Source organism: Trichoderma asperellum, chromosome 5, assembly GCF_020647865.1.
Source record: "Trichoderma asperellum chromosome 5, complete sequence".
In the NCBI taxonomy this organism is placed as follows: Eukaryota; Fungi; Ascomycota; class Sordariomycetes; order Hypocreales; family Hypocreaceae; genus Trichoderma; species Trichoderma asperellum.
In genome coordinates this window covers 2887675-2909537 of record NC_089419.1, presented here as the reverse complement: position 1 = coordinate 2909537, position 21863 = coordinate 2887675, and the positions used below count along the sequence as shown (strand labels likewise).

Below are 21863 nucleotides of genomic sequence, written 5' to 3'. Positions count from 1 at the left end.
TTAATGAGAGGGTTGGTTAGTTAAAAGAGTGATACTGGAAAAAAATGAGAAATTGTAGATAAGATGTGTGCCCCATATGGGTGCCCTAATCAAGGCCCACCCCGCCAAGAAGGAGCCTTGCCTCTCTGGGCAGCCTCTAGTTGGCTATAGTTGTGCTTATGTAAGCAATATCGAATGGCTGCCAGCAACAACTTAGATCTAGCTAGAGGTAGGTATGGAGGAGCTTGAGTTTCATATCCCCCCAGCTTAGTTCTTCACTGAATGTTGAAATAAATACAGATGGGAAAAGAAAGAGAGAGAAAGGAATAGTCACCCTAGCATTACGCAAAGCATCTGCAATGAAACAGCAGTGCTCTGTAGAGCACGGCAATCAAGGTAAGCCACGAGAATATGTATAAATTGGAGGATCTGCTCTGGTTAAATGGATAACGAAGCTGACTAAGTGCATGTACTCTGCTCGGCTGACAAGATGCCTACTTGAACAAACGACAGGGGGCGCAAAACCAGATTGCGGCTGCATTGCTGCTGCACGAGTAATAAACGCTTATCCTCCGTAGCTCCATTGGCCAAGCAGCTAAGTCGTAGGTGTGACCAGCGCTTCTGCTTGAAGCCAGTAGTCGATCATCCTAACCATAATATGCAATTAAGATGCTGGCGGCGGTCCCCGAATATCTGTGTAATAGGAATTCTGGACCCCTCTTTATCTAAGGTTCTTTATCGCCAAAAGCCCGACTACCGAGTAGATATACTAACTTATCTGCCAGCTGGGTAGCTTCGTGCCGCTGCAACCAACCTGAAACTTTTTTGAAGCAACCACCTCTGTGTACCAACATTCAATTCAATGGCTGAGAAACCGACAACAGCTTCTGCACCCACGCAGTGCGTCGGCCCGACATTCAAGGGCATTGACGAGAAGCCGAGTGCCACTGTATCTGCTGTGGTGCCGTTCGATAACGTCTATGTCTTGCCGCAAACCCCCCAGTTGATTGCCCTTCTGTCGTAGGTCTTGGACTCTCTTCCGTGTAGTCTTGACATGCCGCCCTTTACTAAGCACTTCACGCAGCATGATAAGAAACAAGGACACCGAGCGAGCAGATTTCATCTTTTATTCGAACAGAATTATCCGGTTGCTAGTAGAAGAAGGCCTGAACCATCTGCCCGTCATTGAGCGAAGCATCACTACCCCTGTCGGTCGCACCTATAATGGTCTTATGTTCCAGGGCAAGATATGTGGTGTCTCGATTATGCGAGCTGGAGAAGCGATGGAGCAAGGACTACGAGACTGCTGCCGCTCTGTAAGAATTGGAAAGATATTGATTCAGCGGGATGAAGACACATCGCAGCCCAAACTTTTCTATGATAAGCTCCCTGAAGATATTGCGAACCGATGGGTTCTTCTGCTAGACCCTATGTTTGCCACAGGTAACCGCTCTCTATTGACTTGTTCCTCGTCATCTCGATTGATATGGCGATCTGCGCCGATGACTAACAACGTAAAGGTGGCTCCGCTACAATGGCCGTCGAAGTCCTCAAAGGCCGAGGGGTGCCTGAAGAGCGCATTCTATTCCTCAATTTGATTGCCAGCCCAGAGGGAATCACAACCTTTGCCGCGAAATTCCCCCGACTCAAGGTTGTAACGGCGTTTATTGACGAGGTAAGTGCTGCCATTGATCGCTGGTTCACTCGTTCTGTACTAACAGAATCTGTCCGCAGGGTTTGGATGAGAAGAAGTATTATAATGATCCCGGCTCCACGATGCATTGGCTGACCCTGTTGCAGTTATATTGTGCCTGGTCTTGGAGACTTTGGCGACCGATTCTATACGATTTGAAGAACGATGTGAATATAGCTTTTTTCGATAAGATCCTGGTATTTAGTATGCATCAATATCCCCAATTCTGTAACGCCCTAGCCCGTCCCTGTAGAAATGCACAGTATGGCACTCAATAATCGTCGTGATCGATCTCCTCGTGCTCGTCAATGGTATTTTTGCTGTCAGTAAGCCTTCGAGCACCATACCCTCTGCCGGCGCTGCCAATTCCACCATCTGCCTTCGAGACTGCCTCTGTTCAAAAAATTATTAGCCCTGAACTGTAACTTTGTTTACTGGGGTCTGTATCATACCAGCAGCATCAACCCATTCTCCATACACATCAACGGCAGCCGAGAGGTCTAGAGGTGACGATTTAGCGACAAGATCGTAAGCATGCAGGCAGCGGGAAAGACGAACAGTTGACGGCGCATTGGAATTTTTGCCCGCAGATGCGACAGTCTAGCTGGCCGACACCAGCTTTCCTGTCAAGCTTGACCGTTACCGACTTCTCATGGTTGCAGAAGAGGCAAGTGAATGTGGTTGGTAAGGGATCAGCCTGTGGCCCAGTCAGTTCCGGAAGACCGCGCGCAGCGGAATCTCGGCACTCACCCTCTTGGGCCCCATGGGTTTTCTTGACGAGGATTTGCGCTTTCCCATGGTGTCGGGTGTGATGGAGATAAGGAGTCAGCAAAGTGCAAAAGGCAGATATCTCGTGCTGTAATTGAAAGTCGCATCGCGTTCGCTACGTGTGAGACATCCTTTCCAGCACAGTCTCTTATCTTATCGGCGCTGTGATTATGTACAAGGCACTCCCCCGTACGGTACGTACCTAGCAAGGTACCTAGACACTCTGCAAGCGCTGCCTTAGCGCCAACTGCCTATCGCTATATCCGCACACTAGGCTTGCCGGGGCAGTGCTCTATCGGGGCGACCGCTGTCCAAACGGGGCTGGGGTCCGCGCTTCGGCGCCTGCCGACAACCAGTGCTGGGCTGCCAGGAGTGACCCCGCATTCCGCTATCTTGGATGTCCGATCTAATGTTCCGTCACCACCGCCGTGGAGGCACCGGCAGCGCGCTCGTCGGATAAGGTCGCAGCCATTACGTGTGACGCACTTATCGCGACCTTAGGCACTATCACAGCGGACCGTCAACTGACTGCCTGTTTCGCCTGATTACGTACGATTAGGTGCTGCTGCTAGCTCTACTATAGAATGTCTCCCTGCCCAACCTGACTGCTCTCTTCTCTCGTCAGACGTTGTCCCAAACCTGTGTTGAAGCTTCTCCGTGTTTCCTCGCCGGCTTTGCGTAAATCATTGCTCTTCTTCCGTCTACAACCTAACCCGCGTTCAATCCTCTTTCAGAAAATCGTCGTATCAAAACACCCCTCCTCTTCAGGCTTACTATCCCGATTTGGCAGATCCCAAGCCCCTCATGGCTGCAGATGCACAGCAAGATGGTGTCCTGGACACCCTCCGGGACATCCAGCAAACCCAGCAACAGCTGCTAAGCTCGCTTGAGTCCCTCAACGGTAAAATTGGCTCCTCTGCAATCTCAACGGAGGCGCTATCGGGGGCCTCCCTGCTACCCGGGGATAACAAGGATGCTAAGCAAAAGGATGCTGAGGCTGCTGAAGATCTGACGCCAATCCATTCATCATTTGAGAATGGAGCGGCACAGCCTAGTTCGGCCTTGTCTCCAGCCAGCCGGTCAGGCTTTACTTCGCGAATCGTGCTCACGTGTGTGCTGCCTTTCCTTGATACGTTAATCGCCGTGTGAGAATCAATGTCTTATTCAATGTGATAAACCACAGGACGTATCCCAAGCAGCTTGGCATTGACCCTATCCCTCTGGACTGGGGAAACTCTGATCCATTACAGCGCGGCCCAGTAGTTGTTTCGAGAGCTGCGTCTACCATTCGTCGCAGAAATGGTTTGTTGTTCCCCGTGTTGTCACGTATATGATAGGCCTTGATCTGACTTATCGTAAAATACGTTTAGCTATTGGAGGTGAGTAATACTTTTCTCGTGTCTAAAGTATATGGAGCTGACTTTCATATAGCTCAGTAAGTGATAAGAGAACAAATGCATAGAAACTGGGACATCATGTGTTGACCAATCTTTAGCGGTGGCTCGTATTCGATTTACTACGCACTGGCTGTTGCTAGCAAGGAACTCAACGTCGATCACAGGTTCGTCTCATAGAAGGCACTACCGTTCGTTTTCTTCGTACCATCATATGCTGACTTCGGATGCCCCAGACCCGATTTCACAAATGCTGAGCCTGCTGCCAACATTGGACCATTCCCTCAATGGGGCGATAAAAAGAAGATCGTTGCCATGGATCCTTGGGGTCACTTGGTTCCATGGACCTTCAAGGATATTATTGAAAAGCAAAACGGTAATGGACAGCCTACATTGTAGTGTCTCTCAATTGCTCATTGGTGTTTAGTCGATATGCGACCAACAATTGCTATTACGAAGGCTCATATGAAGGTAAGACTTGCTCCATGTCCTCACTATGCTCTACTTCCTTACGCTAACCATGAAATAAATAGCTTCCCGAACTTGAAGAGAGTGTGAAGAGTGGTCGACTGTACGTCGTGCAATCGATCTAAGCGCGAGTTTCTCAGCTAACGCAATTTATAGGGTTCCCGATGGGAAAGTGTGCTTGAACGAGCGTGGAGAGTTGGCAGTGACCAAATTTGCTGTCGAGCCGGTATGAATGGATTCTCGAGAAGTTAAAACGTGATACTCATGTTATTGGCTCTAGGTTTGGTACCTTCCCGGTGTAGCAGAGAGATTTGGAATTGGTGAGTGATTTGAGACATTTGGGAGTATGCGAGTTAACCAGTCATAGATGAGGCTACTTTGCGCCGCTCTCTATTTGAACACACGGGAGGAAGCTATCCAGAGGTAAGTGCATACTCACTCTCATGGCAGAGATGACGCATATTTATCAGCTACAGTTGATAACCCGTGGAGACATCAAAGTCTTCCTCCCACCAATCGGTATGTGGATGAACCATTGAATTACTGACTGCCACAATTCAAAAAAGGAAAAGGGAAAGGGGAAACAGCAAGAATAAAGCTAACGGTTTTGCGCAGGCGGGTTGACTGTATATTGCTTCGGTGACCCTGAGAAAATGTCGGATGAAAATGTTCGGTTGTCACTGAGAATTCACGATGAGGTAGGCCTTCGCTAGCAAGTGGCGGTGACAAGACGCTGACTGGGCGTAGTGCAACGGAAGCGACGTTTTTGGCTCCGATATTTGTACATGCCGGCCTTACCTAATCTTTGGCATCGAGGAAGCTGTCAAAGAGGCTCAGAATGGTGGCAGTGGTGTAGTTATATACTTCAGAAAAGAAGGTCGCGCTCTTGGAGAAGTGACAAAGGTATGCTACTCACACCCCATCATCCAGTAACAAGCAAGCTTGCTAACACTTATCATAGTACTGTATGGCTGCCTATCCTAGATTAGGGTTACATTTAATATATTACTTAAAGCATAATACTGACAAAAAGAATAGTGGTATACAACGCACGCAAGCGTGGCGAGGATCGAGCATCCGACTATTTCATGAGGACTGAGAATATTGCTGGTGTGAAAGACATGCGCTTCCAGGCTCTGATGCCAGATATCCTTCACTGGCTAGGCATTAAGAAGATCGATCGCATGTTGAGCATGAGCAAGTAAGTAATTGCTTACATGTCTCTAGCCTGTGATATATATATATGTGCTAACCTGGGCACCAGTATGAAACACGATGCCATAGTTGGTCAAGGGTAAGTCAAGCTCTATACTTGAATGTTTATCGTGGCATGTTGCCTGATTATTGCAGAATCCCCATCCACGAGAGAGTGGAACTTCCAGATGAGCTCATCCCCGCCGACTCAAGAGTTGAAATCGATGCCAAAATTACTGCTGGTAAGTCATCCAAACCAACACTCTTGTGGACACTAGCCGCTAACATTCCAAGGCTATTTCACGGCTGGTAAACGGTTGACGGCTGAAGAATTGCAATCTGTACAAGGCAGACTTTGGGAAGAGTGAGTTTCAAGGCCCCGCCCTACCGGCTCGAGGAATAAGAGATACTAACGCATTTTATCTCAGTATCGATCACTAAGAAATGGCTGCCACAAATTGTGGAATGAGATGCGTTGATTCATTTTGCAATCTTGCACAGTTGGGCTTAGAAATCAGTATCTTATACGTCCTATGACAACCACCTGTGGTTTTGATTTGTAGCCTGCACTGTATTCAGAAATATTTACGACTATGCTGATTAGCGGTCTCCTAATGAGAAAAGATCACATAGTATTGTTATAGTGTTTATCTGTCTGTGCGACTCTTAGTCCTATCTGTACCTATCCAGTGCCATTTTGTATACAAAGTAGCAACATGATTAAAATTCTACTAATAGCGGCGTTATTATCCTATTCCCTGACTGATATTATAGCAAGGACGTTATTTAGCGTCTGTGAGAAAAGGGTTCTCTGCTCTAAGATATATCGTCTTGCTGGCGGGCATCTCTTTAGCTCGGTATGAGTTACATCAAGAGACAATTGCTCTTTGCTGGGGGTTCTCCAGGGCTCTGAGATTTCTCAATCTCGCCAATCAGAAGCTCAAATGCCCTGCCAACATTCTGATTGTATCTCGCGCTCGCTTCTGTCCAGCCGCACTGGAATTTCTCGGACAGCTTCTTGCCCTCTTCGGGGCTGACTTGGCGCTGCTCTGGTCGAAGATCGCTCTTGTTACCTACGATGACGATGGGAACGGATTCGGTACCCTGTGCGCGATTTCAAGGCACGTGTGTCAGCGGTGGTCGTTCTGTCATGGACGGTCTCTGAGGGGAAGATGGGCACCCACTAGATGATTAAGGATCTTTTCTCTGACGATCTGAACCATCTCAAACGATGGCAGGGACGATACTGAATAAACTAGCATGTATCCATGGATGCCGATGAAATGCTTCGAGTTTAAGATGCTGTATTCATCCTGTGTCACGTACAGCCTGTAAGCGCTGGGTTGCGACGATCGAATGGCGCGACCGCGGTGCCTACCTGTCCAGCGGTGTCGACGATTTCCGTCGAGAAATCCTGGCCCTTCCACTGTATAGTCTTGCTGAAAGTGTTTTCTATCGTCGGGTAATAGCTCTCCACGAAGTGACCGTCAACGAACTGCACAGCGAGCGATGATTTGCCTAGCATCAGGAAGTCAGGTATTGTGCTGCAAGGGTGGCGAAGCGGCTATAGATAGGCTTGGAGCCATATCATGGGCTTCGTTTTGTCTTTTTCCTCTCTGACTTACCAACCGATCGACTGCCCACGATGGCAACCTTTCTTTGCTTCAGGGAAGGCATTGAAATTCTATAGGGGCTCTTGGGTGGATGGATGAAGCGATGATAAAAGTAGTGATGTTATCAGGACTTACCTTGATGGAGGGATGAAATGCCGGGGCAGAGGTGGGACGTTGGGGCGCTATCACATGGGAAAAAAAGCAGGCTAATGCAAGTGCTAGTACCAATAAAGCGAACTAGCCTAACGCAGAGTGTCGCGACTATTTATACATACATGCAGAGTTCGAATCCGTACATTTAAATTAAACGTTAATAAAGTGCTAGAAACATTAATTATTGAACAGTATAGTTAAAAATAGAAACATATGTCGGATCTACGTGCATAGTTACTTAACTTATACTAGGTTTTACTGTACTTTGATAGTGTAGATTACACACTTCAACATCATGGTATGGAAATGAGTATTCAATTTCTGCAATTTATGACAGAGGTATATATACACGGCGTTACAGAAAATGTCCCTAACAGGATCTTCCAGAGAGGCTATGTACAAGGCTTTCCAGCTCTACTGTTTTGTGGTTGACTGTCTTATATATCGTTATGAAGTGTTGTATAGCTGGGAGCAAGCCGTTTGTGACCGGTAGCTCCGGGTGACCTAAGTATGAATATCCCAGTATTATAGCGAGGTAGCTGTATGCTATGCCGAGTTTTGAGGTCTCGACTGAATCGTCCTATAATTTATGAGTTAGTGAGTGTAGAAAGAACTTTATGTTTTAAGAAAAGGGGAGGGGGGGGAGGAGTTTTTTTGTATAAAGAAAAATAAACATACCTTTTCCATTACACGTTCGAGCTCGGACCAAGTCGAAATTAGCTGATTGATTTCATCCGCATCGATAGATATACGCGCGTCCGAGGAGTGCTCCAGAACATTGATCATGATCCCAAGTATGAGGAGGAGCTCGTCATAAATGTTACTTTCGAAGGTTGACTTTTGAATAGCACTCTCAACAGCCGAAAATCCGGAGATTATACAGCGGGTTAGGCTTGATAGCAGCTGGGGGGTTTGAATTGCGGCTGCCCTTGTCTCATTATTAGTTGTGTTGATGGCAAGCTTTAACAAGGTAGCATCTATGTCGTTGTGGGTTTTTGGCCAGTCTTGCAGCATGCTTCGGAGGAACGTAGCGATCTCGGACATTTCTTGCTGGACTTGGGCAAAAGTGTCATTTGTGGAGGTTAAGGAGCTGGATTGCGCCTCGAGAATGCGGATGGTGAGCGCATAATTGACATCGTTGCGAGAGTCGAGAGACGCAAAATGGGATCTCAATTCCGAGATGCTGGTAGCAGTATCATCCAATATAGCTTGGACCTCTTGGGGGTCTAATAGACCCACAAGCATAGAGAGCAGTTGCAAGGCAATGGTTTGAGGAGAGAGATGCAGCAATTGGTAGCCATGCCATAGTGGCATTTCCAGCAGTGTCTTCTTCACGCTGGCTAGTGAGTTTCTGGTTGTTTTCGGCATATTAGAAGATTTCTGAGTTGCTATAGCGTTTATATCCTCCTGTATATTGAGAAGATTACTCAACCATGCGCCAACCTTGTTTTCTGTTAATTGGTGAAGCATATGCGGCGCAGGACCTGATGATAGGAAGATAACAAAGGCAGCAGCGAGGAGAAACCCGCTGATTGTATCTTTCTCCTTACTAATTCCCTTGGCTATGTTGTCTCGCGATGCATGGTCACGAAATTGATTCATAAACTCTTTGTTTTGCAGCTTATCAGCTAGCTCGCACAGGGCATTTCTCCGCATGGTTGACGCCAAAGATCCTGGTGCTCCGATTCTAGAAAGCAGATCATCGACTTCATCTGACGATCGGTTATTGGCGCCGGCTCGTCGCAGCTCATGAACGCTCCTAATAGCAACCTTGGTCTTCAATTCATCATCATCATCATCGTCTTCTTCAATAGTCGGAGACGGAGGCTTCAAAGGTTCGTCGATATCATCGATAGAAGGAAAGTCAGTGGGCTCAGTTGCATTCGACTCCTGTGAATCTTGAAGAATGCTTCGGGATTGGCTGTAAGTGAACTTGATCTTCCTCTTTTCCAGTGTAGTGGTGTCGGAGGCGGTCCTGCGCAGCGGCGCGTCCTTGCGAATGCTGGGACGCCCATCCGGAGCTTTATGCTCGGTCCTATTGATATGCTCAAATACAGGGACACTCTGGCTTGGGCTAGCGCTGGGATCACTAGTTTTTTCTGCTACAAGCGCATCGATCAAACGGCGTCGACGCGTCGGCGGCGTTTCTGGCGACTTGTTTCCATATAATATCTTTGCTTCTATATCTTTCTCAAGCCCAATAGCAGCCAGTTCAACAGCACTCGATCTTTTTGGTGTCGCCGGTAGTGAGGTTGTGGACTTGGAATATACCGATCCATTCTTAACAGCATTCGGTTTTGTATCTTTGACATCTGCTCCGTCGGAGTGTCGTATCTGCTCCTGGGCTGAAGATGGCCTGGAAAGCCGGCGTGCGGCCACGACGTCTATCGCCGCTACAGGGTTTCCCGTACCAAACGCAGACTTGTGGCTTCGTTTGCGTGTTGTGTCTGTCTCGCTCGCCTGTTGTTTACGAGCAGCATCGAGGGCTATATGCCTGGCACTGCTAAGCGTTTTCTGCGGTCGCGAAGAATCGTCAGTCTGCAAGGGAGATGGCTGGGGCTGTTTAGGTCGATGAGTCGCTGAAGTTGCTGAAGAGCTTGTTTCTGTCGACGAAACCTGGAGAAGCGACGAGGTTGGACCTGCGCCGGTGTGACGTTTGCGAGAAGCTAGTTTCCCGTATGTAGTGACCTTTCTCCGCTGCGCCTCGGCTGGATTTCGTTGATTCTCCATGCTAGATGATTGATTCGACGTCCTCAAGAGTTGTACAAGGAATCGGGTGGAGAATTAGCACTTCTCCCATGTTGCGACAGCAGTGAGCTGATTGAGGGAATCGCGATGCGAGACGGCAGTGCTGATGCAGGTGCTTAAAAGCGACGTCCAATCAGGTGAGATACATGACAGTTCTGGAACACCCTTGCCAACGAGGGGCAGCTACTAGACGCCGCAGAGCGCGCATGGGGCGCAGATCCGCAAACAGCGACTAGAGAGTGTTGTATACCAGAAGTGGCCCAGGATCGAGAAATTACGATTATTGAAGAAGTAGAGAGTCGCATATGCATGTGTTGTTCTGTTACCTACATGTTGAGCAATACTTGGAGCCGACGTCGTCAAGCCGGTTAAAAACACAGTCGCCCGATCCCAAGAGTGAATGCGAGGTGACTCGACGGGCGCATACCCTAAATCTCATCAGGAAGGACTCGAGGCGCCAACAAATCACTACTACGACGGTAGCGAAGGCGATGGCTTGGGCCTTTGGAAAGAGAAGACCTAATCTGCTGCATTTACTACTATGGGTAACTATTGTAGATAAAATTATCTGACGGGGGGCGGGGGCCTATGGGCTAGACACTCGTAAGTATTAACACTCAAATTCTTTTGTATATCAACAGGGGATATGCTTTAGATCGACTTTTCAGCACCACAAAATGCTTGGCCAGATAATGACAAACCAACATCAAACCTGCAGATGAACGACCTATAAATGGCTATAACATCAAATTCATATGTACTATATAGGAAAGCGGCCTACTTTTAGAGGAACTTGGGATTTATCCATTTATCTATACGGGTATCTTAAAATAGTCCCCGTCAAAATTTTTATGTACTTGCCGGCGAGCCTGGGGCGCTGGCTAGTAAATCACATCAAAATCAATATGCTGTTTGGCTTATTTTGTCCACGTCTAATACATGTACGCCATTGCCGCCCAGCACTAAGGCCAGGGTCTTGCAAAAGAATCAGACCCCACCTTGCGCACCCCTCCATTTTTGTTTTGTGACTCGACAGATAAGAGAACCTCACTTTAGCCTTCAACTTCGTCTCTATTTTTCAGGTCCTAGAATTTGCACCTTCCGAGTCAGCTGTGAAGTTCAGACAATATTAGCCTGCAAATACAACTGTTGCAAAGGCCTTCACCATGCTCGACGTAAACGACTTCATCACCGAGCGCGGGGGCAATCCCGAACTCATTCGCGAATCGCAACGCCGCCGTTTTGCCAATGTCGAGATTGTCGACGAGGTGATTGCGCTGTTTGAGGACCATCGCCGAAGTACTTATTGGTTCCAACTTCCACAGCCGGTTCATCTTTGCTAATCGCGTTCGTTACAGCCCAATACAGCGCCAGTCAGATCAAGGGCAAAATAAACGACGTCCAGAAGCAGATCGCGACCAAGAAGAAGGTAGACTATATCTATGTGCCTAGGTCTGGCGGTGCTTTTGCTAACCGTAGCTGCAAAAGGCCAAGGAGAATGCGGATGACCTTCTTCAGGAAAAGATCGCGCTGCAGAAAGAAGAAAAGGCCCTTAGCGAGTCAGCGGCTGAGAAGGATGTGCTTCTGAAGGCCAAGGTCAAGTCCATTGGTAACCTTGTTCACAACTCTGTGCCTGTGAGCAAGAACGAGGTGCGGCTTCTCCAAACATCCTCTTTTGACTGACACTACTCTAACCCTTGATATCCAGGATGACAATGCAGTTCAGCGAACCTGGGCCCCGAGGGCGTTACCGTCGAGAAGCGACCGGTCCTGTCGCATCACGAGGTCCTTCTCCGACTCGATGGATATGATGCTGATCGAGGTGTCAAGGTCGTTGGTCACCGTGGATATTTCTTGCGCCAATGGGGCGTGTTTCTCAACCAGGCCCTGGTAAACTACGGTCTTGAGTTCCTCACTCAGCGGGGATACTGCCCTCTCCAAGCCCCTCAGTTCATGCTCAGGGATTACATGGCCAAAACAGCACAGCTGGATGACTTTGATGAGCAGCTGTACAAGGTTGTGGATGGAGATTCAAAGAATGACAAGTATCTCATTGCTACGTCCGAGCAACCTATTTCCGCATTCCACGCCGACGAGTGGCTGCAGCCCAAAGAGCTCCCTATCAAGTACGACATGCCGTAGACATTAAGCATGTGGTGGTTTGCTAATCATCAATCACAGGTATGCTGGTTATAGCACGTGCTACCGACGAGAAGCCGGATCTCATGGCCGAGATGCTTGGGGTATCTACCGTGTTCACCAGTTTGAAAAGGTAAACCCACCTGTTCCATCCACCTGTGACGTAGCTAATTTATTATAGATTGAACAATTTCTGCTTACTGACCCAGAGAAATCTTGGGAGGCATTTGAGGACATGATTGCTGTGTCAGAAGAATTCTACAAATCTCTGGAACTGCCATACCAAGTGGTCGCCATCGTTTCTGGTGCCCTCAACGATGCTGCTTCCAAGAAACTGGATCTGGAGGCCTGGTTCCCCTTCCAGGGAGAATACAAGGAACTCGTATCATGCTCCAACTGCACCGACTACCAGTCTCGTGCTCTTGAAATTCGCTGTGGCACAAAGACGCAGACAGATATCAAGAAGAAGTATGTCCACTGCCTCAATTCCACATTGTGCGCAACGACGCGAACTCTGTGCTGCATTCTTGAAAACTACCAAACAGAAGATGTAAGTCTTTGATGACATGACCGTTTGCCAGTCGATAGCAATCCTAACCTGCTATAGGGTTTACGTGTGCCGGAGGTCCTCCGAAAGTATCTGCCTGGAGCTCCAGAGTTCATCCCCTTCTCAAAAGAGCTGCCGAAAGAGACCTCGTCACAGAAGGCACTTCCTCAGCGAAAAAAATAGGCAAAGTAATATTACGGGTGCGAGTTTAGATATAAAGGGTGGGAGCTACACAAAAGAATCAAGATATCACATCAGCTAGCCACATAGAGCCCCAAACTGCATCTCACTAAACATGGAATCTCTTTTTGTTTGTGTCCTCCAAAAGGGACTGATTTTTATAAAAGCACAAATCATTCCGCATTAAACTATTAGCAAAAATACATATTGCCCCTAGTACCTGGTTACTATTATTGAGATAAAATCTCTGAGTACGTGAAAGACAAGAAAAAAAAAACATTCTTTTGGGGACGATCACCAATGAAACAAAACATATAGCGATGTCATTAATTCAGATACGCCATTCCTCTCATCCTTATCCACTTTGCATCCTCCATCCCGCGAGTTTCCTCTAATGTGTAGAAAGCTTCCAACTTCTAAATTTGGGCAGATTCTGCTACTTAGCTCTGCTTGCACTCGGCTGCCTCTTGCTTGGGCTTTCCAGACTCGTCCTTTATCATTATTCGTTAGTCTCGCCACAGACGCTCAATGGAATAAACTGAACTTACATCCTCATCAGACTCCTCGTCATCATCGTGATCCTCGCTCATGTCGTCCTCATCATCATCTTCGTCGTCGTAGTCACCGGCTTCCAAATCATCCTCATCATATTCTTCGTATGCAAGTGCCTCACCAGTGAACCAATCAACCGCACGTGGGATCAATTTTTCTTTGATATCCTCACCAAGCTGGTAGTCTAGCTCCAGACGCTCCTCGATGTCTGATGTAACATCGTCTTCTGGATCAGCATCGTCGGTAGGAGGCTTGGGAGGGGAGAAGAAGTTGAAGAAGGACTCCGTCGGCACCGACTTCTTAACGATACGGGTCTGCTTGGTGTCTATATCAGGTTAGTTTGCATTCAGGAAAAAAAGCTCAAAAAAGGCAACTCACTCTTATTCCTCTGCTTCTTGGCCTCGACACGGACCGTGAGGTCCTTACCGGGGTACCAATCGATCTTGTGGCCTTCAGCATGGTCATAAATGAAGTCGCCGCCGTAGCCACTCTCGTTCTGGTAAAAGTACGTCTTGGTGAGAGTCTTGTCTGAGAAGAACTCATTCTCGGCGAACTCGAAAATGAGGCGGAAGCCCGGCTTGTCAAGGTACTCCATGCGGATATCGGTAAGATGCTTCAAAGCAGCTTCGTCCCGGTCGGTAATCATCTCCGCAAGGGTAACTTGGTTCTTCATGGCAGACAGCCAGAACTCAGGAATTCCCTTCACGGCCTCAGCCAAGTCATCGGGCTGTGCGGCCTCCTCAGCGGGCTCCGCTGCATCTGCTTCATCCTCGTTGTCCTCATCTCCCCTCTTGACTTCCTCCTCCGTGGGCTCCACATTGCCGTTGATGATGGCAGATCGCTTCTCGTACAGAGGAGTAAACTTGGCAAAGTATTTCTTCTCAAGCTGAAGAACTTCCTCTTGGAATTCAGACTCCAATTTGGCATGATCTTTCTGAATGGCTCGCAGCCCTGAAACCCGACGACGGACAGGGGCGGGAAGGGATTCTATGTAACCAGAAGACTGTCCAATGAGAGAGCCAAGTCGCCCTTGAATCATCTGCACGAGTTTGGGGTTTTGCGCCAGGAGAGAGGCGGCAGCTGCTCGTTCCATATCATCTATATGATAGTGACAAGGTTAGATACGCTGTATTTGATTCCGGCATCTGGATTGGACTTGCCTTCTTTGATGCTGGCCACTCCGGGCTGCTGGGCGCGGGAGGTTATGGGCGCGGTAGCAGCTGGCGTATTCTGCGGTGTACTGAAGGCGGGGTAGTTAGTATCGCTGAAATGCAAAAGAGAATGTGAAGACATCTCATCACTCACGGCGCAGTATACTCAGAGCGCTTGTTTCGAATAGGCTCGGCCATGATGCTTGTCGGGCGAGCAAAAAAACATGCAAATAGAAACTGAGGCCGTTGGGGATTGGGAGAATGTGAAAACGGAAAGTTTTGGAGAGGAGGCGTTGGCGGTGGCTAAGAGCGGTGGTGGGGCCTCAGGTTCGAGAAAATTTGGCTAGCGGAGCAGGCCTGAGGCGCGTCAACGGGCGCGAAACCCTCAACAATTTAGTACTGAGTACAGGTACCTTTAGGCAGTAGACAGTGCTGTAGGGAGCGCTCACATTAATTGATAATAGATAAGATAAGAAGAAAAAGTTGCTAATGGTACCGCCACTACTCTGTGCAAGTGCACTATCGTTCCGAAGCAGCTCAAGTAGGAAAATATTGAAATACTTTTAAAAAGAAAACAAGAATTTTCTCATGCAGGCTATACAAATGTTTAAAAAAAAAAAAAAAAAAAAAAAAAAAAAAGATTTATTGAGCATTTGAATTAGTACTTTTACCAGTTTTTCAAGCCATTTGGCATTTTCTTCATTACATTGCTTATTTTGCTCCCATTTAGTGCTAGGTACTTGTATTCATCTGTCACTAAGCCAGACGCAGTGCCGTCCAACGATTAGTAAACGCTATGCCTGTTTCTAGAAGGACGGTATCTAACCTCTAAAGTTTAGTCGCAACTGTTAAGCTATTTGGCTATCCACCAAAGCAGCACTGACGCTCTACACTCTCAAGTTCTTATCGCGGCTCGCGTTTTTCCGTCACCTCGCGATGCTTCGAGTGAACTCGGAACATCCTCCCTCTTCGTATTAGCATAAATCCCACTCCATACACCCGGCGCGAAAGAGCGCTACCTTCTATAGGTGATACTCGACCTTTTTGCCGCCGATAATTCGCCAAATTGGGTATTCTGTACGCCTCTGCAGCATGACTGCTAGATAAAGTCACCTAGCCCGCCATCATACTCAATTCCCCAGAGGATTCGCTTAAATCTTCGTCATGAACCGTAGCTTCGGATAACCAACCGCTATGGATCACCGTGATGTTGCGTCGGCAGCGTCGGCCGACTATTCGGCAGCTGTTCCTGCTCGTCCTCGTCCTCCGTATTTGCGCCCTAATGGCAGTCAAAGTAGCTCCGGCATTTTCGACGATGTCGAGATGGCCCACGATGAGGCGAGTAGAAGGCCGAAAGTATCTGTGCAGCATTTAAAAATAACTAACGGTTGATCTATAGCCTTACTCTGGCCCTATGGCGGAAAGTCTTCCGAGCAGCGTTTCAGCGTTTTCCCATCGACGATCTCGAGCCGATTCTACAACTAGCTTTATTTATTACGAAGGTGATGAGGCCAACAATGAAGCAGGTACGAGCTCGTGGCTTCAATTATAGCATACACTCCGCTAAGTCTAGTTTGAAGATATCACTGAGTTCGCTGTATCGGCATTAGACGACGAAGACGACGATCACTCGGCAGATGATGATTTCCTAGCTTATAATCACGATTACATGCTTCATCGATGCTCGTCGAGCCAATCGCGTACTTCCGTCCATGCCCATCTTCTTCGCAGGGATAGCAACGTCACGACTACCAGCTCACACCCATTTAACCGTACAAGCCAGAAGGTTTACGTCGAGAATGAAGATTTGACGATTGCAATCGCCGGTTTCCGCACGAGAACTACCGGCTATATAGCCTATATCGTCTTGTGTATCTTAACCGGAGGGCTTGTCTATCTCCTGCTCAGGTGGCTTCCCAGACTGTACATCTCTCTTCTTGGGCAGGCCTGCCCTTTGAGAGACTGTAGCTGGGTTGTTATAGAGAATCAATGGGGAGAGATGGAAATCTCCCAAGTGCAAGTCCAGGCCTACGGTCAGCCGCTTTCTTCGGTCTTTGGGCTTCCAGAAAAGTCGCCATCTTATGGTCTGGACGATGAGAATGACCCTGTCATCGATAGTCTCCGATCTCTCAACTACCGTTATGTCCGATTTTGCTACCATTCTCTCAAAGATAAATTCGTTTTGCTGAGTGGCTGGAAAGATCCTAGCTGGACTGACATGCAAGTTGTACGAACTGGCCTGGATAGCGACGAGAAATCGACTCGCGAAATCATATTTGGAAGTAATCTGATTGATATACAACAAAAATCCGTGGGCCAACTGCTCGTTGATGAGGTAATTGCCAAATTCTTTTCTATCACATTCCACTCGCAAATTTAAGACTACATTAAGCTTCTTTGCCTTGTTTTATGATTATCATCAACTTCATTGACTCACAATCTGCTTAGGTGCTGCATCCGTTTTATATATTTCAAATTGCCAGTATTATTCTGTGGTCTCTTGATTCTTATTATTATTATGCCATCTGCATTTTTCTCATGTCATTTGGGAGCATAACGACGACCCTCGTTGAAACTCGAGCAGTACGTTTTACTTCTTTGATTCGCCGATGTTTAAATTCGCATCTAACCTTTTGAAGACGATGAAACGGCTACGCGAAATCTCCCGCTTCGAATGTGACGTTCGAGTATTGCGGAATGGATTCTGTAAGTATTATGGGTATCATCAAGAGACGATCCAGTACTGACACTTGTAAGGGACCTATATGTCATCCGGGGACCTTATTCCTGGCGACGTTTATGAGCTAAGCGATCCTAACCTGACCCAGCTTCCTAGTGACAGTTTATTACTTACAGGAGATTGCATTGTAAACGAGAGTATGCTTACAGGTATGTTTATAATAACGATTTCTTCTCCTTGTACCCTCATTAATGTACGGCACAGGGGAATCTGTCCCGGTTTCTAAAATTCCAGCAACCGATACAACGCTGGCAAAATTGGACCTTACTGCATCTACAGTTTCTCCTGAAATCGCTCGCCATTTTCTGTTCTGTGGAACTAAGATAATTCGGGCGAGACGCCCCCAAGAAGATTTAGGTGGCGATGCCGTCGCCCTGGCACTCGTTGTTCGAATCGGATTTAATACTACCAAAGGTTCTCTTGTGCGGTCCATGCTCTTTCCCAAACCATCGGGGTTCAAGTTTTACCGCGACTCATTCAGGTATATCAGTGTCATGGCTGTTGTTGCTCTGCTTGGATTTGTTGCCTCGTTTATCAATTTCATTCGACTGCAGTTGGAGTGGCACCTGATCATTGTTCGTGCTCTCGATCTCATAACTATTGTCGTACCACCGGCTCTCCCTGCAACTCTGACAATCGGCACAAATTTTGCACTCGCTCGCTTGAAAAAAGCCAAGATATTCTGCATTAGCCCGCAAAGAGTAAATGTCGGCGGAAAACTTGATATCATGTGCTTTGACAAAACGGGTACACTCACAGAAGATGGCCTGGATGTCCTTGGAGTTCGTGTTGTTTCAACCGACAATCATAAATTTAGCGATGTAATTTCGGAGCCCCGATTATTTGAGCAAAGGGAGACAAGCGCTTCTTTTCAGAGCATCTTACAAGCTGCTCTCTACACTATGGCAACTTGTCATTCACTTCGCTCGGTTGATGGCGAGCTTGTCGGCGATCCCCTAGATCTCAAAATGTTCGAATTTACGGAGTGGTCCTTTGAGGAGGGAAAGCACAATGTTGTGGAGGGTGAAGAAGAAGAATACGGCAGTCTTTCACCTTCGATTGCCTCCCCCCCTGATGTAAGTCTTTGAGAGCGGCTTTTCACACTGCTAGCTGACAAGACGTATAGAGATCAATTCAACTTGGCGTTCTCAAGTCATTCGAATTTGTCTCGCAACTTCGAAGATCCAGTGTTATTGTGAGACACTTTGGGAGGAAGGATGGCGATATATTTGTCAAAGGTGCACCAGAAGCAATGCGTGATATATGTCGCCCAAGCAGCAGTGAGTAGCTGTTTCTATTGTTCGCATCAAAAGCAACGACTAAAGACTTTTGCCAGTTCCCAAGGACTATGATGAGCTTCTTTCATATTACACCCATAAAGGCTACCGTGTTATCGGCTGTGCTACGCGACATCTCAACCGACTGAGCTGGGTTAGGGCGCAAAAAATGACTCGCACTGAAGTTGAGCGGGATTTGGATTTCATCGGCTTCATTATCTTTGAGAACAAGCTGAAGCCCAGCACTGCGGGTGTTTTGAAAGAGCTCAAAGGCTCTAATATTGCCACTGTAATGGTAACAGGCGACAATATCCTGACGGCTATCAGTGTTGCTAGAGAATGCGGTCTTCTCGACCGTCATGCGCATTGTTTTGTACCTCGATTCCTTCATGGTGAGCGCTTTTAAGTTTTTGGCTCCCCTTTTCATTATTTTTTTTTAACTTACTTCAATCAGGTGACTCTCAGGATCCTACAGCAGAGCTGCAATGGGAGAGCATTGACAATATTATTTACTGTCTTGACAAGACAACTCTAGTGGTAAGCCAAGGCACACTTTGATTGGATCATATGTTTGTCTGTGTGCTTGATCTAATTCATCAACAGCCGCTCCCAGCGCCACCAGAAGGTGACATTTCCCTTCCTTACGACATCTCCAACATGCAGAACTATTCTCTCGCTGTAAGCGGCGAGGTATTCCGATGGATAGTTGATTATGCCCCAGCCGACATTTTGTCTAAAGTAAGTTCGCTCACACCGGCTGAAGGACGAGTCTAACAATCCTCAAGGTGCTCGTGAAAGGCAAAGTTTTCGCGAGAATGTCGCCAGATGAAAAACATGAGTTAGTAGAGAAACTGCAGAGCATAGACTACTCTTGTGGCTTTTGTGGCGATGGTGCAAATGACTGCGGCGCCTTGAAAGCTGCAGATGTGGGCATCTCACTGTCGCAGGCCGAGGCTTCGGTAGCCGCGCCATTTACATCGCAGGTTTTCGACATTCGCTGTGTCCTAGAGGTTATCAGGTTTGTACAAAATATGGCTTATTTTCTCCTCTTTTGTTAATGTCTTGACAGGGAGGGCCGTGCAGCTCTGGTAACAAGCTTCAGCTGTTTCAAATACATGAGTCTATACTCAGCAATACAGTTTACCTCGGTCAGCTTCCTCTACTCCAAGGGTTCGAATTTAGGAGATTTTCAATTCCTATTTATTGATCTTCTCCTCATCCTCCCAATCGCAGTCTTTATGGGCTGGGCTGGACCTGCGGAGAAGCTTTGCAGGAAGCGGCCAACAGCGGATCTCGTTTCGCGCAAAGTCCTTGTTCCTCTACTTGGATTGATGGGCGTTAGCATAGTTATTCAAGCTATAGCATACGTCACTGTCAGGGAGCAACCTTGGTACCAACCGCCGGAATTGAGCCATGACGAATCTAGCATAAAAAGCTCCGAGAATACAGCACTGTTCTTGGTTTCATGCTTCGAATATATACTCTCAGGGATTATACTGAACGCAGGGGCTCCTTTTAGACATCCTCTCTGGGAAAACTGTGAGTTACTTTGTTTTTCGTTTTCTTCCCCCCGAGTTGTTATGCAGCAAGTCTAACTTTCCCAGGGCCATTCATCGCAACCATCATCTTGAGTTTAGCAGTGACTGGATATATGCTTGCGAGTCCCCCATTCTGGCTGTATGATTTAATGCAATTGAGCCAAATGAGCTGGGACTACAAGTCGTTCCTAGTCCTATTAGGGCTTGGATATTTTGCTCTGGCTTGGATATACGAAAAGTTTATGTCTCTACGACTTGCGAGATTCTTAGGCGCGGCTAATGAATGGTGTACGGGACGAGCAAAGACAAGGAAGCGGTACAAGCTGATACAAGAAGCCATGAAAGTTGACACGCTTTAGCTGTTATACTGCGAATTACCCGCGCCTTGATGTATTTTAATGGAAAAAGGCTATACATAGACTAGATAAGCTGCTTCCCAGCCGGCGAAGCTTCGCCTCTGAGGATGATGGCCATTCCATCTCTTCGACGGGGTAGAGGATGCTGTCAAGATGTCATCTTGAAGACCGACATTGCCAAAATGGACATGGACATGAGTGCAGAAGCGAGTCCTTCAAGGCCAGCTTCTGTCTGGTTATATCATACCCATGGAGCAGCAGCCTTGGAGTAAGATAGGACATAAAAAAAGACTAGGAATAATACTTCGTTGATTCGTAGAGAAAACTGATCCAGCTCAATCAGCGTGGTCTGCCTTCCACTGCTTAATCCAAGCTTCAATGCGGTCTATGTTGGACTCCATTTCTTCGGAACTGTTGCTGGTAAGCTCAACAACGATTTCCTCGTCAAAGGCCTCACGCGCTTCTTGTAGTAGCACCTCCATAATCTCGGAATCTAGGTTTTCTTGAAGCTTGACCTCTGGGTAGTTTCTTTTATGAGTTTTTGTCAGTTGATTCGGATTTCTTTTTAACATATACCATATTTGTTAAGCAGCTGATGAGCTTAGGGAGGGAGGGGTGTAAGAAAAAAAAAAAAAAAGTGAGCTGAAAAATGAAAATTTTTACCTGGCCTCAAGACGATCATATAATGTCGTGGAATCAACTCGCAGCACCACCACAAGATCAACCCAGCTACGAGGAAACAGATCACAGGCGTGCCAGTCAATAATACAGCCCCCTTCCTTCACGTCATCCTCAATGACATCTAGCAGCTACATTTCCACGAGGTTAGCGGCGAAAGAGAAGAAGAAGCTTTTCAAGTGGCTCCCTGTCTTACCTTGTCTTCGTCGACAATCCAGCTTTGATACTCGTCGTCCCAGCCTTCATGGCATTCTTTATCTTTGACAATTTGATTTACAGAAACGTGTCGCAGACCCGTCCTCTCGGCAAGGATCTCGCTGTGCGTGGTCTTGCCCACCCCGGGTGTACCGGTAATAATGATATTTGGTGCTGAGCGCATTTTCTTGAATGTATAAATTTTGATAGAGGACGGATGCGGCTGGAGAGGAAATTATTTCAAAAGCGCGAATGCTAAAGCACGGCCACTCCACCCTTTCCCGCGCACCTCAAAAAAGCCTTTTTTTTTTTTATGGTCGATTCACTGCGTTCGTAATTATTTTCATTTGATACTAGCGGACACCGCGTAATTGCCTAAACAGGGAGAACTAAATCCGCTCCGCTCTATACATAAAAAATGCCCAAATATAATTTGTTGTCACCACTTGACAGAAACCCTTTTTTTTTTTCAACATTCGCTAGCCGCTCTCCCAATGCAC

The 21863-nt window shown here is 47.2% G+C and overlaps 12 protein-coding genes across 12 annotated transcripts; 7 read left to right on the top strand and 5 right to left on the bottom strand.

Annotated features, from left to right (window-relative positions):
• Nucleotides 1-76: 76 nt before the first annotated feature.
• Nucleotides 77-797, top strand: TrAFT101_009088 (uncharacterized protein; the record flags this gene model as incomplete). The annotated part of the gene is made up of 3 exons (XM_066128528.1): nucleotides 77-160; nucleotides 596-709; nucleotides 765-797. 3 exons carry the CDS (start codon nucleotides 77-79, stop codon nucleotides 795-797), a joined length of 231 nt encoding a protein of 76 aa, XP_065984648.1.
• Nucleotides 619-1942, top strand: FUR1 (Uracil phosphoribosyltransferase, synthesizes UMP from uracil). The gene is made up of 6 exons (XM_066128527.1): nucleotides 619-709; nucleotides 765-999; nucleotides 1064-1422; nucleotides 1500-1654; nucleotides 1714-1730; nucleotides 1780-1942. The coding sequence occupies exons 2-6, from the start codon at nucleotides 842-844 to the stop codon at nucleotides 1829-1831; spliced, it is 741 nt and encodes a 246-aa protein (XP_065984647.1). The 5' UTR covers nucleotides 619-709; nucleotides 765-841; the 3' UTR covers nucleotides 1832-1942.
• A 1-nt stretch (nucleotide 1943) lies between these two features.
• Nucleotides 1944-2470, bottom strand: TrAFT101_009086 (uncharacterized protein; the record flags this gene model as incomplete). The annotated part of the gene is made up of 4 exons (XM_024901324.1): nucleotides 1944-2065; nucleotides 2125-2172; nucleotides 2231-2369; nucleotides 2423-2470. The coding sequence occupies 4 exons, from the start codon at nucleotides 2468-2470 to the stop codon at nucleotides 1944-1946; spliced, it is 357 nt and encodes a 118-aa protein (XP_024755747.1).
• Nucleotides 2471-3084: 614 nt separating this feature from the next.
• On the top strand, nucleotides 3085-6132 carry URG1 (Uracil-regulated protein 1). Its single transcript, XM_066128526.1, has 19 exons — nucleotides 3085-3549; nucleotides 3624-3742; nucleotides 3811-3823; nucleotides 3936-4001; nucleotides 4071-4210; nucleotides 4262-4305; nucleotides 4368-4405; nucleotides 4459-4528; nucleotides 4583-4622; nucleotides 4670-4725; nucleotides 4779-4821; nucleotides 4918-5000; nucleotides 5050-5205; nucleotides 5264-5292; nucleotides 5336-5503; nucleotides 5567-5596; nucleotides 5653-5738; nucleotides 5791-5860; nucleotides 5925-6132. The coding sequence occupies exons 1-19, from the start codon at nucleotides 3245-3247 to the stop codon at nucleotides 5935-5937; spliced, it is 1569 nt and encodes a 522-aa protein (XP_065984646.1). The 5' UTR covers nucleotides 3085-3244; the 3' UTR covers nucleotides 5938-6132.
• On the bottom strand, nucleotides 6073-7238 carry RHB1 (GTP-binding protein). Its single transcript, XM_066128525.1, has 4 exons — nucleotides 7122-7238; nucleotides 6875-7014; nucleotides 6681-6809; nucleotides 6073-6600 (listed from the first exon to the last, which is right to left on the bottom strand). The coding sequence occupies exons 1-4, from the start codon at nucleotides 7171-7173 to the stop codon at nucleotides 6361-6363; spliced, it is 561 nt and encodes a 186-aa protein (XP_065984645.1). The 5' UTR covers nucleotides 7174-7238; the 3' UTR covers nucleotides 6073-6360.
• A 320-nt stretch (nucleotides 7239-7558) lies between these two features.
• Nucleotides 7559-10308, bottom strand: TrAFT101_009083 (uncharacterized protein). Its single transcript, XM_024904562.2, has 2 exons — nucleotides 7941-10308; nucleotides 7559-7842 (listed from the first exon to the last, which is right to left on the bottom strand). Exons 1-2 carry the CDS (start codon nucleotides 9990-9992, stop codon nucleotides 7633-7635), a joined length of 2262 nt encoding a protein of 753 aa, XP_024755750.2. The 5' UTR covers nucleotides 9993-10308; the 3' UTR covers nucleotides 7559-7632.
• Nucleotides 10309-11176: 868 nt separating this feature from the next.
• TrAFT101_009082 (uncharacterized protein) lies at nucleotides 11177-11904 on the top strand (the record flags this gene model as incomplete). Its single annotated transcript, XM_024901325.2, has 4 exons — nucleotides 11177-11309; nucleotides 11369-11439; nucleotides 11499-11660; nucleotides 11719-11904. The coding sequence occupies 4 exons, from the start codon at nucleotides 11177-11179 to the stop codon at nucleotides 11902-11904; spliced, it is 552 nt and encodes a 183-aa protein (XP_024755751.2).
• A 59-nt stretch (nucleotides 11905-11963) lies between these two features.
• Nucleotides 11964-12152, top strand: TrAFT101_009081 (uncharacterized protein; the record flags this gene model as incomplete). Its single annotated transcript, XM_066128524.1, has 1 exon — nucleotides 11964-12152. One exon carries the CDS (start codon nucleotides 11964-11966, stop codon nucleotides 12150-12152), a length of 189 nt encoding a protein of 62 aa, XP_065984644.1.
• A 232-nt stretch (nucleotides 12153-12384) lies between these two features.
• Nucleotides 12385-12879, top strand: SES1 (Cytosolic seryl-tRNA synthetase; the record flags this gene model as incomplete). Its single annotated transcript, XM_066128523.1, has 2 exons — nucleotides 12385-12699; nucleotides 12757-12879. 2 exons carry the CDS (start codon nucleotides 12385-12387, stop codon nucleotides 12877-12879), a joined length of 438 nt encoding a protein of 145 aa, XP_065984643.1.
• Nucleotides 12880-12991: 112 nt separating this feature from the next.
• On the bottom strand, nucleotides 12992-14890 carry TrAFT101_009079 (uncharacterized protein). Its single transcript, XM_024910333.2, has 5 exons — nucleotides 14734-14890; nucleotides 14589-14668; nucleotides 13807-14526; nucleotides 13425-13753; nucleotides 12992-13367 (listed from the first exon to the last, which is right to left on the bottom strand). The coding sequence occupies exons 1-5, from the start codon at nucleotides 14775-14777 to the stop codon at nucleotides 13317-13319; spliced, it is 1224 nt and encodes a 407-aa protein (XP_024755752.1). The 5' UTR covers nucleotides 14778-14890; the 3' UTR covers nucleotides 12992-13316.
• A 565-nt stretch (nucleotides 14891-15455) lies between these two features.
• Nucleotides 15456-20959, top strand: TrAFT101_009078 (uncharacterized protein). Its single transcript, XM_024910334.2, has 14 exons — nucleotides 15456-15917; nucleotides 15979-16105; nucleotides 16160-16914; nucleotides 17028-17162; nucleotides 17219-17285; nucleotides 17337-17468; nucleotides 17524-18395; nucleotides 18446-18599; nucleotides 18656-18988; nucleotides 19051-19133; nucleotides 19200-19334; nucleotides 19382-19614; nucleotides 19666-20135; nucleotides 20201-20959. Exons 1-14 carry the CDS (start codon nucleotides 15774-15776, stop codon nucleotides 20491-20493), a joined length of 3933 nt encoding a protein of 1310 aa, XP_024755753.2. The 5' UTR covers nucleotides 15456-15773; the 3' UTR covers nucleotides 20494-20959.
• Nucleotides 20826-21547, bottom strand: TrAFT101_009077 (uncharacterized protein; the record flags this gene model as incomplete). The annotated part of the gene is made up of 3 exons (XM_024901307.1): nucleotides 20826-21018; nucleotides 21154-21299; nucleotides 21365-21547. The coding sequence occupies 3 exons, from the start codon at nucleotides 21545-21547 to the stop codon at nucleotides 20826-20828; spliced, it is 522 nt and encodes a 173-aa protein (XP_024755754.1).
• Nucleotides 21548-21863: the final 316 nt, after the last annotated feature.

What these genes read in the sequence shown, in the direction of transcription:
- URG1 (XM_066128526.1), top strand. Translation starts at nt 3,245, where the DNA reads ATGGCTGCAGATGCACAGCAAGATGGTGTCCTGGACACCCTCCGGGAC. An exon ending in GAACTCAACGTCGATCACAG is followed by an intron (nt 4,002 to 4,070) that starts GTTCGTCTCATA and finishes CGGATGCCCCAG; the next exon opens with ACCCGATTTCACAAATGCTG. An exon ending in TTACGAAGGCTCATATGAAG is followed by an intron (nt 4,306 to 4,367) that starts GTAAGACTTGCT and finishes TGAAATAAATAG; the next exon opens with CTTCCCGAACTTGAAGAGAG.
- TrAFT101_009078 (XM_024910334.2), top strand. Translation starts at nt 15,774, where the DNA reads ATGGATCACCGTGATGTTGCGTCGGCAGCGTCGGCCGACTATTCGGCA. An exon ending in TCGAGATGGCCCACGATGAG is followed by an intron (nt 15,918 to 15,978) that starts GCGAGTAGAAGG and finishes GTTGATCTATAG; the next exon opens with CCTTACTCTGGCCCTATGGC. An exon ending in AGTATTGCGGAATGGATTCT is followed by an intron (nt 17,286 to 17,336) that starts GTAAGTATTATG and finishes GACACTTGTAAG; the next exon opens with GGACCTATATGTCATCCGGG.
- FUR1 (XM_066128527.1), top strand. Translation starts at nt 842, where the DNA reads ATGGCTGAGAAACCGACAACAGCTTCTGCACCCACGCAGTGCGTCGGC. An exon ending in CAGTTGATTGCCCTTCTGTC is followed by an intron (nt 1,000 to 1,063) that starts GTAGGTCTTGGA and finishes CACTTCACGCAG; the next exon opens with CATGATAAGAAACAAGGACA. An exon ending in AGACCCTATGTTTGCCACAG is followed by an intron (nt 1,423 to 1,499) that starts GTAACCGCTCTC and finishes AACAACGTAAAG; the next exon opens with GTGGCTCCGCTACAATGGCC.
- RHB1 (XM_066128525.1), bottom strand. Translation starts at nt 7,173, where the DNA reads ATGCCTTCCCTGAAGCAAAGAAAGGTTGCCATCGTGGGCAGTCGATCG. An exon ending in TCGTCGACACCGCTGGACAG is followed by an intron (nt 6,810 to 6,874) that starts GTAGGCACCGCG and finishes TACGTGACACAG; the next exon opens with GATGAATACAGCATCTTAAA. An exon ending in AAAAGATCCTTAATCATCTA is followed by an intron (nt 6,601 to 6,680) that starts GTGGGTGCCCAT and finishes AATCGCGCACAG; the next exon opens with GGTACCGAATCCGTTCCCAT.
- TrAFT101_009083 (XM_024904562.2), bottom strand. Translation starts at nt 9,992, where the DNA reads ATGGAGAATCAACGAAATCCAGCCGAGGCGCAGCGGAGAAAGGTCACT. An exon ending in TCGAACGTGTAATGGAAAAG is followed by an intron (nt 7,843 to 7,940) that starts GTATGTTTATTT and finishes CATAAATTATAG; the next exon opens with GACGATTCAGTCGAGACCTC.
- TrAFT101_009079 (XM_024910333.2), bottom strand. Translation starts at nt 14,777, where the DNA reads ATGGCCGAGCCTATTCGAAACAAGCGCTCTGAGTATACTGCGCC. An exon ending in CGCTCTGAGTATACTGCGCC is followed by an intron (nt 14,669 to 14,733) that starts GTGAGTGATGAG and finishes CCCCGCCTTCAG; the next exon opens with TACACCGCAGAATACGCCAG. An exon ending in CAAGAAGCAGAGGAATAAGA is followed by an intron (nt 13,754 to 13,806) that starts GTGAGTTGCCTT and finishes AACCTGATATAG; the next exon opens with ACACCAAGCAGACCCGTATC.